Source organism: Pithys albifrons, chromosome Z (genome assembly GCF_047495875.1).
Source record: "Pithys albifrons albifrons isolate INPA30051 chromosome Z, PitAlb_v1, whole genome shotgun sequence".
NCBI lineage: Eukaryota > Metazoa > Chordata > Aves > Passeriformes > Thamnophilidae > Pithys > Pithys albifrons.
Window position 1 is genome coordinate 65951912 of NC_092497.1, and position 17878 is coordinate 65969789.

Here is a 17878-nt window from a genome sequence, read left to right on the forward strand (position 1 = left end):
GAGTTAAAATTTACATGCAGGATATATTAATTTATTTTTACTACATTTGGCTTGCTTGTAGACAAATATTTTAGTGAATATTTTACTCAACAATGATGAAAATATTGTCAGCTTTATAGTGGTTTTGTAGCAATGTGTGACAATTTATCATAGGAGACCCATAAAAGCCTCTGCATTTTCATAAAATGAAGAAGGCAGTCATGGGCTGAAGGAAATGTGATGAATCAGCTTAATGTACTTCATTAAACATTTCTCTTTTCTGGGAATTTTCTTTTTTCTGAAATAAACAATTTTTCTTGAATATATCATTAGGACTGTATGCTGTAGACCTTTTTCTATTATCTGAAAGTTTTATTCAAAATTTTTCACATTTTCCTTTAAATAGTAATAATTATTCTGTCACCCACATGCCTTCCTCATTGATTGTGAAAGATACGATAGGCAATGTTCTGCCTATTAAATGTATATTCTGCTGTTTCTTAGGTCGGATTTTTCCCTGTTACTCCCTGGCTACGAAGTTTGCCTCTCTTTTCCCTTTGGAAAATGAACACTAGTTTCCATAAAGAGTTGTGAGATGCTGTTCTTTGTGCATGGAGTGATTTGTGTGATGCAGCTTGGCAGGATACAACATGTTCCATCCATGAGGAATTTAGGACAGAGTCCATGGAGGGACAGGGCATAGAGGTTGGAGGAATTAAGGAATGGGAGAGTGAGATGTAATGCTGTGGATATGAATACAAATTGTAATCTGTAGAGCTAGTGGATGCTTTCTTATGCTGTATGCAGAGGAGTCAGCTCATGACAGAGGTGTCAAAGCACAGCATTCTTTTAGACTTCTGAACCTCTGTTCATACACAGACTTCTTACAACATTGTTTGATCTTCATGAGCATACATGACAGACTCATTGTTTTCTTTGTTCCATGACTGCAATATAGCCAATTGTTTGTTTTCTTTAAGAACTGCCTGAGACTACCGTAATTGAAGAGGAAGTTCAAGAGACAGAGGCATGGGCCAAGCCTCTGATCTACCTTTGGCAGACCAGAGTACCCAGTTTCAATGCTGAAAAAGAATACAATGCAGCTTGTGCAGAAAAGGAACCTCATTGTGCCATTTGTACTCTTCTCATGCCATACTATAAGGTAAGCAAGATTCTTACAGCTACACCTCTGGATGAAGTGTGAAATAGCTGCCTGGCTGCTTAATTTCCAGTAAATTATAAACCAAATGAGCTTATGTGTTTCATTTGTAAGAGAGGTAAAAAAACCCCAGACTGTTAAAATTAGAACTGATATTCATTCACCTGTGTCCACCCTGGGTTGCAGACAGTCTATGCCTTCTACTACCTTTTTAAGCATGATTGGTGTTACTGTATGTGTGTTTGCCCTTGAAAATTCAGTTTTTGAGGTGGCAAACCCTAATAGGTATCTTTTAACTATTTCCTTATATGCCCATCTTCAGACTCTTTTTTTCAGAGCCTCCTTCCTTCAGTGTTGAAGAATTAAGTATTTTCACAGTACTTAGGCCTCAGGAAAAAGGAATTAGTACAGAAACAGTCTAATGCAGAGCACTGTTTGGTACTGGCTGGTGGAATTACTGTGTCAAATATCAACTAAAAAGGCTGTTGTAGTACTATATTGCTAATTCTGAAGCTTGTAAACTCAAATTTCCTCAGCATGGGAACCAGGAAAAAGCTCATTATTGCACTGGACGCTGTTAAAGGACTCAAGAGATGCACTGTCGTGAAACACTACTACAGTAACACTAGTTGGCAGGCTGAGTTCTCTTCTAGGTTTCACAGTTATTTTGAACAGTCAGTGTGGAATGACTGTGATAAATACCTAGAAGCAGTTAATTTTCTCATGAAACTGTTACACTGTTGGTGCAAAAGCTGGGGAGGGAGTTTCATCATAGTCAAAAGGAAGAGTAAGATTCTCCTTTCTTAAATATAAATTTTGTTTATTTTCCAGCCAGACAGTAAGGATGAAGAAAGTCCTCCTTTCAGGGGAGCAAACTCAGCAGAAACACTGATGGCAGAAAATGAAAAGACTAAACCTCTTATTCCAGAGATGTGTTTTATTTATAGTGAAGAAAACACTGAAAACTATCCATCAAATGCCTTTATTGAAGAAGATGGAACAAGTCTTCTGATTTCTTGTGCAAAGTGTTGCGTACGAGTTCATGCAAGTAAATAATGTAGTTGTTGTGTTGGCAGAAATGTATCTTTGAATTTTCTTTTACTGATAAATAATAGTTATCTAGGCTTCTTAGCATGTCTTTAAGAGCACCTAGAGAACATTTCCATATGTAATGCTTCAATCATCAGCTAAATTATTTTGAGAACTATATTTCCTATTACTTTTTAGTGATTGCTGTGAAAATATTGAAGAGTTTCCTGGAAACTTTCAATAATCACAAATTTCTGATTCTTGTTTCTATTCTGAGAAATTGAATTACTATGTTGGTTCTCATATTTCAAACCACTGTGTGGTGTTAGTATGCCCTTATTAAGTAGTCAGGGTAAAATTCTGCTGGAGGACTTGTGAATATTGCTATTATTTTAGGTATGTAGTAACTTTCTTCACCTTCCACCCTTTTTTTTTTTTGTAAGTGACTGATGGAGGCATGGATTTTCTGCAGTAGCTTCTAAAGGCAGTAGAACTTGATATTTGGAAATGTGGTATAATTGCATAGAATAGATATCATTATAGTAAGTTAAATTTCTACTTCAGGGAGAATTGATGATTTGCCATTGTATTGAGAGAAATAATAGATTGCGGGTTTTGGGTTTTTGGGCGTTTTGTTGTTGTTTGTTTTGGGTTTTGGCTTGGTTTTGCAGGGTGTTTTTTTTTGTTTGGTGGGGATTCTTGTGGGTTTTTCTTCTTTTTGTTTTTTTTTGTTTGTTTGTTCGTTGAGTTTTGGGAAGACATGTTTCATAGACTGGAATTAGCTTTCTGCTACATTGATTTGTATGACATTATTGATACAAAGGCAGAATATAATAATCAATACAGTTGTCTTGTTCTAGGTTGCTATGGTGTTCCTTCTCAAGAAATCCATAATGAATGGTTGTGTTGTCGATGCAGAAAAGAAGCCTGGACAGCTGTAAGTTTCACACTTTGCTAAGCTATCAAAAACATTAGAGATTAAGGGTGGAAAAAAAAGGCATGTGCATTATTTCATGTGGAATGCAGCCTCTGTATTTTTTCTGAACATGCTGGGGAAAAATTATTTGTAAAAGGGAATTAGATTTCAATGTAAAATATAATGGCATTTTGATAGACAAAGTTGGAGGAGTTTTATAGACTCATAAAAAGGATTGGTTAACAGAATATAGTTGCGTGAAAAATATTGTTTAGGGAAACAACTGAAAATTAAAATGCACATAAGAGAGAGAATTACCTGAATACCTTTTTCTTTATCAGACAATCATGAGTTTCAGGATCTGCTGGAATACATTTGTGGGGGAAAGTTGAGGTGGAAAGCATAACTGTTCTAGCAAGTGAGAGGCTCCTATGAGCTCAGAGTTTAATTATCAGTTAAATAAACAGGGTCAGAAAGCCCCACTACTCTATCAGAAAGTTTTGTTAATTTCTTTTCAGGGAAGATACAGCTATGATGTGCAAGCATGGGAGTTCTAAGCAGAATATTCTTATTCATGAAATACCATGTATGACAGCAATAGGACTGAATCAGATGTTTTTGTTAAAAAACACTGAAAAATTTAGATTTCAACAATGTTGCCTTGGAACCTGATCTTAACTTAACAAATGACAGAAATGCATTTGAGTTGAAATTTGGGGAGACTTTTGACTGTAGTACATTTTTAAAAGCAAAAGTCACTGACAAAAAAGTAAAACAAAATTCAGTCTTATAACTTGTTAATGTGTGTAGAAAGGATTCTAAAACTGTTTTGGGCAAATATTCTTGAAGTAAAGAGGACATTTAGATAGCAACAGTAAATGAAAGATAAGAGCAATAGTGAAGTGACTGACTGGATTAGTTTATATTCACTATGGGTCAATAGAGGGAGAACTTGAGAAAATGACAGAAAAATAAATATATTGGGGAGAAGATTAAAGCTTGACTGGAGTTTTTCTTTGGAAAACTTTTAGGGGAAAAATTAACACCCATGGAAGACATTTCTTTGAGAATTACTCATATTTTACTGAATAAATTTAGTTTTATTCTGTTATGATGTGTATGGGTTTCTGAAAATAACACAGATCTGAATTTTGAGAAAAGTACTTTTTTAGCTGAGCAATTTGAGGACGTGAGATGAAGCAGTAAGAGATATATCAAAACCATAGAGAAAACAGCTGAATTTTATGTGATGTGGATTTAGAATCGGATTTTTGCAAAAGGAAACTCTAGGAACAAGAAAGAAGGCCCAGTAATTTTATGTGTTAGGTAACAAGAAAGTAATAGGGCTGAAATGGATGACCATTGTCACCATGCAAAGACCAGACAGTATGTGTTTGCCATTTGGACAATTTTATTGTATGTAAGCTTTGCCTATTATACATTTAACTGACTTGCTGTGATTTTATGTGTGTATTGATTCCTGTACAGCTGAATCATTAGTTCTGACAACTTCATCTTTCTGTGTCTCTGTTTTGGTAACTTGAGTAAAATGAACTTGTAGCCCAAGAGAGCTCTCCATTCAGGCATGTTTATTGCATAAAATTCCATTCTTAATGCCTTAAGTTGTCTTTAAGTTGGGAAGTGTTAATGAAATATTTGAGATTGAATATCATCATGGTTAGGCTTCGTGAATGATTTGGGCAGGGCTCTCCCCACGTGGGTGTGCCCTTCCAGCCTGTGCAGTGGATATTTTAGGTGAGGCACAGCGTGCGCAGAACTGGCCCCACCCTTTAACTCCTGAGGTTCATCTGCCACGGCCGAGCGAGCTTGGACAGTGCCAGTGAAGTCCTCAGGACTAGAACCTACAGCCCCTGGCATTGCCAGGAGGTCTCCCATCCAAGTACTAACCAGGGCTGACCCTGCTTGGCTTCCCAGACCTGATGGGATTGGGTGTCAGGGAGGCATTTAACTGCCTGAGGTTGAATGTACCTCACTAGTATTACGTTTACTTACAAACTGGTCTTCCAATCCAGTATCTTGTCGTCTTTGTTATTACATGTCATTCACATGTAAATGTGAGCTGTAATTTTCACATGAAAGGTGTAGGAGTAATAGATAGTAGACATCTGTTATCCAAGTTAAGTTGCAAAATCAACTGTTTCAAGGATGTAAATGTGTGTGTGTGGCTCAGCTTCGCGAACGAAGATTTGGGAAGGGCTGTCCCCACGTGGGTGGGCCCTTCCAGCCTGCGCAGTGGATTTTAGGTGAGGCTCAGCGTGCGCAGAACTGGCCCCACCGTTTAAGTCCTGAGGTTCATCTGCCACGGCCGAGCGAGCTTGGACAGTGCCAGTGAAGTCCTCAGGACGAGAACCTACAGCACCCGGCATTTCCCAGGAGGTCTCCCATCCAAGTACTAATCCGGGGCTGACCCTGCTGAAGGATGTAAATAAAGCTTTGTTATATGCTCATACGTGAATGATACCCAATTCACTTTTTCTTTTTTAATAATAGTGTCTTTCCAAACTTTTGAGATGCTGAAGCCTTCTCAGAGCTATTAGTGATTATGAGAGTTTGCAGAGCTTAGATGAGGTGGCATCATCCTGGAAAATTTATTGTTGCTTTTTAAAAAGACAGGAGATAGGACACCCAAGGAATTAGGTGGCAATCAACCTATCTGGGATACCAAGAAAAATACCAAACAAGTGATGAATCTATCAATTTCTAAAAAGCGAGATAGTAACAGAATACAAAGAGATGTATATTAAAGACAGATCATGGGAATAAGCAAAAGATTTTATGCATCCTAACCTTCAGATGCTTTTTTGATAGTGTTTTAAATTCTGATAGTTAAATTCTGCAGTGACAGAAGGGATATGGTGAAAATCAATTGGTGCTAAACATATAGCAGTATTGATTTGTTTTCAACACTTAATATCTAAGGGCATCAGCCGTCATTCTCATCAGTCTCTTAAAATCATTAAGAGAATGATGAAGTTCTGTGCATTGTTTACCCATTACTTTTCATGCCCTTAAGTTATGTGGAAATCTAGAGTAGTCTACTTTAAACTGTTTAAGATGATTGCACAGAAGCTGGGGGAGTACACTTCATGTAAAGCTACCAAAGTGTTAGACTATACTGAAGAAATGGTGTAAAATAAATCACATGGAATTCAACAGAAATATGTACAGTACTTAGGAGCTGTCAGCTATGAACATGGGAGTCTCTACCTAAGCAGTAGCTCCTGTTGCCAATTGCAGTTGTGACCACTCTGGTCACAAACTGAACGTAAGTCATCAGTTCTATAGAACCTGTAACATCACATGAGGATGTTTAAGCCTTCTAATAGAAGCGAAGCCTGGTTAAAAACCCCAAAATATGAAACAATTTTTGTGTTCTCTTCAGCTTTGGTGAGAGCCCAGCTGAAGAGCTGTGTCTCATAGTGAACATACAGGGTTCAAAAAAACCATGTGCTTGAATGGGATGGAAGAAAACAAGAGTTGCAACAGAAATAGCAATAAACCAAAATTCTTTGAGTCATTCCTGATAGATCTCAATCATTCCATAAGGGAGAGTTGAAAAGATTTAACCTTCTTAGTATAGACAGGGGAAGTCAGAAAGAAAAAAAGTCATATTCTGTCATGTAAAATTACATGTGTATGACTAAGAGTAACACAATCAATTGCCATTCTCTTACTTTAGGGACAAGATAACTTGTAGAGGCTTTAAGCTACATCAGCAGAAGTTAATACCAGGAAATCTCTTCATTTCTAAAACTATTGCATTACAGGAATAGGATATGTAGAGATTTTATAGAAGCTACTCCTTCACATTTTAAAAACTTGTTAGACATTTTTCAGAAATAGTTGAAGAAGATTTGATTGAGAGATTACGAGTCAGAGTTACAATTTACTAAAAAGATTACAATAAATACAATGATACAGAGGAAATCTGTTTTTTAACCCACAAACACAGATTTATAATGCAGGATCCTGGAGCACAAACAGAATGGTGTTCTTTAGCCCCTGTGCTGAGTGCAATGTGGTCCTCCTGGGTGTAAAGTAAAAGAAAGGAAAACCTGTTGATGAGGATGACAGTCACAGTTCTGTCGAAGTAATGATTGCAGTCTTGTTGAGAGTGGCAGTCACAGTCCTGTCGCGGTTCTGGTCCACCTTTGGATCTGATGAGTAGTACCAACAGTACCAAAACCCGAAAATGAAACCTGGTCAGGTTCAGGTGGAAATGCCCAGTGCCTCCCCAAGGGTTGAGGAGTTTCACAATGGGTGATTTAACTCTGAGTTATTAACACTTCATGAGAAATGACATGGAGGGTGTACAATACACAGTTTTGGTTACCCCCACAGAGTGATAAGATGGTCCCAGCCCCTGTAACTAGGAGAGGTGTGGATCAAAACTGAACACAGAATGTGTTTGCTGTATCTGTTATACATCTAGTACTTTAAATTTTTGTGTAGTACTGTAAGTCTCTCTGGAGAGGGAGATGAAATTAAAGAAAATTACTTGTTTGCATGACTTTTTTTCACTGTAGAGAATATAGACTGACTGTATTTTGTGTTCCAAGTGACACCATTCAGATTTCAAATTTGTACATGAAACAAATGAAAAAATCACATTCATCTAAACTTTGTTCAGGATAAGCATACTTAAAAATCTGCTGCTGTTGCAGGAGATCTGAAACATATTTGAGCTCTGACTTTCTGTGGGAATTATATATACACATGCCTTCCAAAATCCATTTTTTTAATTAGAAAAGTGAACAAAATGAGAAGATTTCATTATGAGAAATACCTGTTCTCCGAAATGTCACCTTACTGCATGTCTGAAATTGTTTTCACTCCTCTTGACATTGATTTCTAAAAGGAGGAGATCTACTTGCCTGAGAAATTCTCTTCTGGGTAAGACATTTAATTGTGAAGGGAAGGTTGATTAGAAAACAAGGAGAAAGAAAGTTCTGTGAAATTAGGAATATAATAGAAGTTATGAAACATTGGTGCAACCTTGTTTGAAAGTTCAGAGTTCATTTCTAAGGAGGAAAAATTCATTTTCATGCCTTTGCTTACACAATTAAAAATAGTTTTAAATTCTGTTAAATTATGCTTTCTTAAAATCATGGCAGTTATATTAACTTTGTGGAAAATTTGGTCTCTGTTAGGCTTTTGTATATCAGTATGATTTTACAAAGCAATGAAGTATGAGAGTGCTGCAGAAATGACACCTCTCTTCATAGCTACATGAAACTGTATTATGCATTAATCCCAACCATGAACATCATTAAAATATGGAAATAGAAAAATGTCTGTATGGACTCACATTGACAGGGCCAGACTTTGCCTAGATTGATATTCCATTTTATATTATCAGAGAAAACTGCTTTTGAGATTCAGAAATATACTGTTTTCTTGCAGTTGCAGCATCTCTAAATAGCTGAAGTGGTATGCTTTACAATGTTTTGTCAGATTTTCACCCTCCAGGATATACCTGGATTCATTATACATAATGTATCTTTGTATTCTACTAGGCAGTGGGTCCTGTTTGATAACAATTATTAACAAAAGAGAGGAATTATGCTATGCTAATGAACAAAAAATAACCATAAATCAACCCCACCTCCAATTTAAAAAATCAACTAATATTAAATAATTTATCTACATGTTTTCTGAACGTGTAACTGTATTCATACACAGTGCCTTGATTGAGAAAAAATGCCTCATTAATCTTAAATGCTTCAGCTGGGGAAAGCTACTGAAGTCAGGAAGAATAATGACTGACATTATAGAGAATGCAACGTACTGTACAATGAGCAAAGATGTGGTCACCTAATAGCTATAGAACATAAACACAGAGTACCTTTGCTATTTAGAGGACAAGAGGATTTGGGACAGGAAAGAGTTAGAAAGGATAGCAAGTAAGGAAACAGAATATGCTTCATTGCCTTGCTTCACATTGCTGTTCATAAGGAAACTGCATGACTTTTCACAAATTATTCTTACACTGTTCTTCACAGCACTACTGAAATTGGTAAATACCTCATCTGGTTAGTTGGCACTGATCTTGAGAACAGATCCTGTGTTTCATAGTTGAGCAGATTTTTTTTCTGTAGGTGAGCTTTTTCATGCTTTTATGTTACTTACTAGTAACCAGTCTTTGGGTTTCCTTCCATTTTATGATTAGAGCAGTCCTTTACATCATTTGAAGGATTTTTATATTCTTTTTCCCAAAGGCATCAGAAAAGTGGCATGTAAGAACTTTCCACATTCTAGTTCAGAAACTGCCCTATTTCACCCTACTGAAAATTATTTTGAATGTTATAATTATGGTGGTGTTGTTCTTACTGGTACAGTGTTACCATTTCCATTATAAACTCCTGTTTTCAGAAACTGGTGTCTACCAAAATTAACATGTGAATTGGTATACAGTGTCTAAATTCTCAGACTGATTTTGATACCAAGCTTTAAAAGCATGTGAATATAGTTAGTAAAAGAAACTATTGGACATGAAAATCTGGCTATAATAGGAAAATTAAAAATCTAGCTTTCTGTGTTTTTTTTTTGTTTTCAGAAAAGTAAGACCTGTTTGTTTTTTCTTTTTTTTTATATATTTTTATTTTTTAAATCTGGATTTTTGCAAACCTCTGCAAGAAGCTGACTTTCTGGGAGAATTACTTAAAAATGCTGCGGGTAATCTTGTGTGGACTCTGAAGTGGAGAGCATGATATTTCTTTCTGATTTTGGTATTAGGCTAGTAATAGGATATATATATATATATTGCTTTCAAGAAACAGTTTATGACCCAATATATTTTAAGAGGTTTTTAAATACGGAGTTTCTCTGATGCCATCACAGAAACCAAATTGATGATCGTTAAACTTGGAAAATATCTTTTAACCTCAGTGCCGTAGGGCTCAAACTCAAAGTCTATTTTGACCTTGCCTTCTCTTCACTGCAGTTCACCAAGTCAGCCTTTCCCACTGATACCCATGTGAAAAGGTGTGACAACTTTGAGCACCTCTGGTTGTGTGGGTTTTCTCATCTTACTAAGGAAGGGATTCCCTGCGGGGTAAAACATGATTGGATCAGATGCAGCTTTAAATCTGGCTTTGCTTGAAGGTGGAATTGGACCAATCTAAATTTGTCCTCAAAGACCATATCTGATATCTGGGGGTACTGCTCCAAAGTCATTGAGGGAAAATCATGCTACAAATAACCAGTAGCAAGATATCCTGTCCTGCACAGCTGGTGCTATGCTGCTTTCTTGAGAATACAGATAGTCTTCTGAAGATACTCTGTTGATGATGGGAATAATACTACATCTTTTTTGTCATTAGATATATATATATATATATATATATATATATATATATATATATATATATATATGATATACCATGATTCCCATTTTGTTTGCTAAGTGTTTATTCTCAGTGTTCATAGGATCATAGAATGGTTAGGATTGGAAGGGATCTGTTCCAAGCTTGTGCCATGTCAGGGACATCATTCTCTAGACAAGATTGCTACATCCAATCCCTGAATGCTGGGGATGGACTGCCCACCCATGACTTCTTTGAACAAGATCTTCTAGTGTCTCATCATTCCCATAATGAAGAATTTCTTCATTATATCTAATCTAGACCTACCCTCTTTCAGTTTGAAGCCATTACTCCTTGTCCTATTTGCTTTCTTGTAGTCCTGCTTAGATACTGGAAGGTGCTGTAAGGTCTCCCTGGTGCCTTCTTCTCTGCAGGCTAAACAACACCACTTCGTTCAGCCTGTTGTCATAAGAGAGGTGCTCCAGTCTTCTTATCTTTTTCTTGGGCCTTCTGTGGACCCACTTCAGCAGGTCAATGTCCTTCTTGTGTTGAGGGTCCCAGAGCTAGACACAGCATTCCAAGTGCGGTCTCAGAAGAGACCGCAGTGTGGGGGAGAATCATCTCCTTCAACTTGATGGCCACATTGCATGTCTCGTCTGCAAGCCATCTCACACTGAGTTTGTTGCCAACCAATACCCCCAGTTCTTTCTCAGCCAGGACTAGTATTGATCCATTCTGCACCCAGCCTGTGTTTGTGCTCAAAATTGCCCCAACCCAAGTATTATCCACTGGGAGTAATTTGCATGATTATTTTTTTACTTTGTACCAAATTTCAGTGGATTATCTATTTATGTTTTTAAAAAGCTGATCTCATTCCTTTTGACTCCTCTTCAAAGGGGAAATGATAGTCTTTGTTGTTCAGATGCTTGGGAATAGTTACTCTTTCTACTGTAAACATTTTCTAAACCTGAGTGATCAAAAATTGCTATGATGGAAAGTACTTCCTATTTATATAATAGTCTCAATTACTTTATGCATGTTTTTTACTTCATGTATGCATATGGTGAGAAAGGACACATAGTACACCCCCATCAAGTGGAGGAGATTCCTCCCCCCTCCGCCCATGAAGTGTGGGAGTTAATTTTACTCCAGTTGTCTGTAATGAGTATTTTGATTCTTATTTCAGTCTGATTCCTTCTCTAGCTGCAGAATTCTTTCTATATTCCCTTTTGTCCATCTCTCCATGTCCTTTTCAAGTCTTGTTATGCCAGACAGCTCTCTTCTGCTCCCTTGGATTATTGGAGATCACTGTTTCAATAATGCTATGGAACATGTAGCGAAACACTCTGTATACTGTTGCCTCAGGCTGGCATGATGTAAGAGCTGCAACTGCAAGGCAATTTTTGGCCGTGCCTAAATCTAGGGCAGGGCAGGGCAGACTCCATATTTGCAGGATTAGGCTACTAAAATGTGAAAATTAAGTACCTGATGATTTGTAAACTTTAAATTCCCAAAGGTGGATGTCTTGAACAGGCTTGAATGCATCTGAAAGGGGAAAATGTTCATCCATAAGAGCAGTGTGGCGACATTATCAAGAACCTTCTCTGAGGTTGCAGCCAAAGATCTGTCTACCTGATTAATGAATATTAACCTGTGGGGGACATCTCCTTCATGGGATTACTCAGCCTCCATAATCAGAATGAACTTTGGTCATCTACAATACAAATGAAGGTTGTGAGTTGCATGTAGCAACTGCGTTAAGAAATGATGCTTCCAGTCAGGAAACTGAATCTTTTACTAGATAACCATAAATTTTTACCCAATTTGTTATTTTTTACAAATAGTTTGTCTCTAGAAAAATGGAATTTTGTCTCTGAAGGTAATGGCTTGAAGTGGATACAGTAGTGGTCTCTGAATTGAAATTAAATAATCTCAAAAACTATTTTCTGATTGAAAATTTTTCCCTTGCCTTGGAAGGATTAGCATATTCATTAATGGACCATTGCTGAAAACAACATTTTCAAATGTGCCAAGAGAAACACCACCCCTTTCTCTTTACACAAGGATAAATATAGACACAAATATAAATAAGCTGGAAAAATGAGATAGCCAAAGTGCAGCAGTGCCATATTCAAATGCACATCTGTGTTGATACTATTAGAAGTGTGACCTTGGGCATTACAAGGCAATTGATAGGAAAGGCTGAAGACTAAGGATATCTATTTTCTGTTCAAAGGTTCCTGTCTAAAAGGCCCACGAGATGGCTTGAAGAAAACAAAATCTACTAACAGCCATAGCCATACAGTTGGACTTAACTGTTGTATAGATGAAGACTAGGTGTCTGTTTGAATTAGCTACTTTTCAGTGAGACTTGTAAATCAGCATTTTTGTGACACATCTTTGTAGCAGTTGACTTCTTAAAACTGAAAACCAACTGTTCTTACCTCTTATTAGAAATATTTGGGGGGTGGAAAAACCAAACCCAGAACCTTTACCAACCATTTTCCTTAGGTTTTTGGTGTGCTTTTATAGATGCTAGTCAGAGTCAATAGACACACAGGGGAAACAGCTGATTAAAAAAGGGTGGTGAAAGTACATGGTCAACTGGATAAATAGTGTCCTACTCAATGCTTAAGACATTGTCTAGGGGTAATGGCTTTAAACTGAAGGAGGGTAATTTTAGATTAGAAGTAAGGAAGAAGGTCTTTACTATGAGGCTGCTGAGACACTGGAACTGTTTACCCAGAGGAGTTGTGGATGCCCCATCCCTGGAAGAGTTCAAAGCCAGGTTGGATGGGGCTCTGCAGCCAGGTCTAGTGAAAGGTGTCCCTGCCCATGGCAGGCGAGCTGGAACAAGGTGATCTTTAATGTCTTCTCCAACATTCTATCGTCAATATTTGCAGTGCTCCAAGCCACTAGCCTGAATGTTTTGAAATTACCTGAAGACAGTAATTCTGGTATAACTGCCAAATAAAGATGTGACAATAGAACTACCTACAATAGCTTATTTATAGAAATAATAATAATAATAATAATAATAATAATAATAATAATAATAATAATAATAATAATAATAATAATATTATATTATGAAAGTTATTTTTTGTTTGGTTTTTAAAATAACAAGCCATGAAAATTAAATGTATATCTTGTAATATATATTGCAATGTATGCCAAGTAATTGGATTTTCCCAATGTCTAGCTATCATTTCTAAATGTAAAGCTTTAAAATTGCAGGTTATATAGACCAGTAAGATGTGCCATAGTGAATTAAACTGAAGTCTGTTCTAATCTGTTATCCTCTCCTGCACAACAAGAAATTAATACCTGGTGAAGAAGACGTGTCTTGAACAAGCATTCCCTAACACTTTCTCAATCTCCTACAACATGCAAATAAGAGACTGCCTTAGCCAAAGGCAGTATCTTTCTTTTTACTAAGTAAAAGGTAAACTTTGTTTGATTTCTTTTTCATGAACTTACGCAGCTTCTTTCTCAATTGGTATAAAATTTTAGCACCTACATCTGGCAAACAGACACATGCTCTGCAAAAAACTTTTATGTTTGTTTGTTTTGAATCTGCTGCTGTTTTCCTTCAATAGCAACCTATTTTATTGGAGTACTTAGTCAAGCCCATTTCCAAGTCTCATTATTTTACTGGCATCTGTCAAACACTATACAGTCTTCTTCCTACTGGCTTGACCAGCCAAAGCCTTCTTAGTTATCCCTTGTGCAGAAGTTGTTGCAGATGATGTTAGGCGAATACAAGCTTTTGCTTTTATTTAATGAGGCCTGTGAAGTAAGGGTAATCAGAAATTAGTAAGATCTTTATAAATTATTGAGATAATCTGGAAAACAGGATGTAATTAGAGAAAAGTGCAAGATACTGAGGCTAGAATACAGACAAAGCAATGGGGAGCAATGATGTCAGCCATGTCTATAGAGGAAGTCCTGAGGATTATATTATGGTGCGCACGCTTAACAAGTCATGGCAGTCCAAAGCTGAACACTGTGTAAGCCCATCACCACAGATGCAAAATGTGTCAACTGAACATGCTTTGCCTGATTTCACTTAAGATCTGCTCTCACTGCATTTCAGAGGGGAAAACATGGCCACAGATGAAGTCAGTTAAGTGGAAAAGTTGAGGTTGTTTAACTGACTAAGGGACTGTAGATGGAAAATGTCAAAAAGGAAAGAGGCAATCTGGTTTTTTTTAATGTTTGTCATGCATAAAGTGAAAAGAAAAAGGCTTAAGGAAACTTAAGCAGGGACTCTTCAGGTTAGCTGTTATGGAAAGGTTTCTAATGGCATGGATGCCAAAGGACTGAAAGAGATTGTTAGGTTGATTATGGAGACTACATTATATGTAGAAGTTGTTGAAAATGTGTCAGGCACAATTTAATAGGAATAACATGTGTTTTATTTTGCCCTGTCTTAATCCACTTTTTTAACTGGATAAATATAATTCCTTGGAGATGACATTTAAATTTACAGGGCCTTAGACAAAAGGAGGTATAGCAGTTTAGCAAGAAATAGGATCATGTGGTGCATGTTTATAGTTTTCTATAAAAAATAGCTATTAGATGACCTAGTGTATGTCCCTCTGCTATGGCTTGGCTGAATTCTATTGCCTTGCTGTGTCAGACTCTGTCTCATACAGAGTGTTATTGCTGATGAAGTATGCAAATATGGAAATGTGAAAACTGCTTTTTATAAGGGTTACTGTCAATATGACTTTGAATTTTGGCAGAATGTAAAAAATACTCAAAGATAACTTGATGCATTCATTTTAAAATATTTTAAAATATAAATGAGAGTGAACAGGCTTGGGGTTTGTGCAGCATTTATCCATGTGTTGCAATCTTCTGCAGAAAGCAAGGGTAACCCAGGTTCTTGTTAAGAGATCCTTTAGAGTAGGTTAGAGTGAAGCAACACTGAATGATCAGTTTTTGTAAATATGTTGGAGGGTTAATTTTAAAAAAAATTGGTTGCAAATGAGAACGGGTATGTAGCCATTTTAGTTGTTATTATCTATAGTAATACAGCAATATAAAAGCATAGAAATAATGCTTAGGAAAATGGATAAGGAGGAGAAAGAGAAAGAAAGGATAAAAGTAGGAAGTTATATAGTCACTATCCATTGGATCCAGAAATGAGCCTAGGTAGTTGCAGTTTTGATGTCTTTTGGTTGAAGTGATAGTCTCAGTCCTGTGGAAGTGATGCTCTTGATCAAGTGGGGGAAGTCCACTGAGCTCAGAGATTTCATGAGTTATATACACTCAGGTTCAAGTGGGAATGTCGTAGTGCCTCCTCTGTGGTGAGGAGTTTTACAATGCATAGGTAATACTGTGAGGAAATGGGATACTTCAGAAGTCTTTGATGGTCTAAGTTACAGCTGTCTGTTAGATCAGTGTAGCTGAATCCATGATGTCCCACTATAGTCCATAATCAGAGATGAGTATCTTCAGGCTACATGTTATGTCTTGGTTCTTCCTTGGAGGGGAGGTTTCACAGCTGAGTCATAAGAAGAAATACTGCCCTGACTGTAGCCTTTGCTTCCTTCCTTATCTTACTTAACACCCAGCTTGCAGCCTGAGGTGTAACCCTAATGCATGCACTCAACACCTGGATGGCCACTCTGCATATGGTTAGCAAAGCACACTGCGGATTGTTTATTAGCATTAACAGCCCAATCTTTCACAAGAGAAAGTGTGTGAATGAATCTGTGGGCTATGGCCTCCTCCCAACATTGTTTACTTCTCCTAAACCTGAGGTAATTAAACAACAGTACCCCCTTTATTTTATCTCAAGGTCCTGTCAGGAGGTTTAACTCACAGTGCAATTTCCTGAAATTCAGGAGGCATATTCAGTAAGATAGTGGGCTTCAGTGATCTTAACAATGTTTAGGTCATTAACCATTTTGATCTCTCAGACCATGGAACAGGAATTGCCGCTATGCCTGAGTAGCGACATACCATTCTACAAAATGTGATCCGTCTTTTGGACGTATGTATCAAAGGAAGCATGGAAACTTGAGGTTTTTCCTGCAGTCTCCAGAAGTGATTGAAGCAGAGAAATGAGAAATATAGACTAGATTAGGATTGGTGGTTGCAAAAATGTTTCATTGTAAACTAGGAAAGGCATTTAGTCCAGAAACAGTGGATATGATCTTTATTGTTATGAAGAAAAACTGTAATGTCTACACTGAAAAGCTGAAAGATGAAATAGATGTTAGTGTACTAAAGCTTGTGAATTATATGAAAATGTCTTATTTTATACAGGTACTGGAAGAGAGTAAACTCTCTTGTAATTTTAGAATGTTATGGAGATTTTTAAAGGAGATGAGCAATTTTAAATGGTCTAAGATTTAATTTAGATAAGCATAAAATAATATGCTTAAGAAATTATTATTTAATGCAAATACAAATGAAAAAATTACTTGTTTAAAGGATTTGCAAACTAATAATGATTCAGAGATTGGTTATGTTGTAAGGTGATGCTTTATAATGAAATCCGTTCCTATACAATTTTCACGTACAGGCTGACACACAGGGATGCACGGGCACTTTCTTTCTCGGTGAGAACATTAAATTACAGAATCATAGAATAGTTTGTATTGGAAAGGACCTTTAAAGGTCATCTAGTCCAAATCCCCTGCCATAACCAAGTCAGGTTTCTCAGAGCCCTGTATGACCTGACCTTGAATGTTTCCAGGCATGAGGCATCTACCATCTCTCCAGGCAACCTATTCTAGTGTTTCATCACCCTTATTGTAAAAAACCCTTTTCTTTATACCTCCTCTAAAGGTAAAACCATTGCCCTTTCTAAACTGTTTCTCCTCATCTTTCTTATAAGCCACCTTTAAATATTGAAAGGCCACAATAAGGTCTTTGCAAAGCCTTCTCTTCTCCCCACTGAACAACCCCATCTCTCTCATCTGGTCTTCATAGGAGAGGTGCTTCAGTCTTCTGATTGCTTCTGTGGCCCTCCTCTGGACCAGCTCACACAGATTTATATCCTACATGGGTAATAATTGCTAATGTAAGTGTGACTTCACTGCCAACCATGATAAGTATACATTTATTATGAATATTAGTCTTTGTCAGTATCAGGTCCCCTGAATTTTCACTGCTTGCTGTATGTTGAAACTGGAGTAAAATAATAGCCATGTTGCCTGGGTATAGGACAGCGTATTGCAATACAGCCTTGATTAACAAAAGTAGTTTTAATGGGCTTTAAGCCTGTGGTCTTACCCACCCAGTGAACAACTATCTACCACCACTTTCTGATCAACAAATATTTGTATAAGTGGTTTTTGAGAGCAAATTGAATTTGCTTCCTATTGGTCCTGTATAAGGGCAATCTTTTTCTACCTTGTTATGATGATATTTAAACCACCTTCTCTTTCCCCTGGGCTGACTCTGCCCCCTTTTCAATATGTTTTTTAATTTTTTCCTTTTTTTTTTTAACCT

The 17878-nt window shown here is 37.0% G+C and overlaps 1 protein-coding gene across 3 annotated transcripts in view; it reads left to right on the forward strand.

Moving 5' to 3' along the window:
• KDM4C (lysine demethylase 4C) overlaps positions 1–17878 on the forward strand; it is a 259388-nt gene that overhangs the window by 155614 nt on the left and 85896 nt on the right. For all 3 annotated transcript variants that reach the window (XM_071580703.1, XM_071580705.1, XM_071580704.1), the window contains 3 exons: positions 960–1141; positions 1970–2186; positions 3028–3104. In XM_071580703.1, coding sequence (XP_071436804.1) covers positions 960–1141; positions 1970–2186; positions 3028–3104 — 476 coding nt within the window. The remainder of the gene's footprint in view (positions 1–959; positions 1142–1969; positions 2187–3027; positions 3105–17878) is intronic.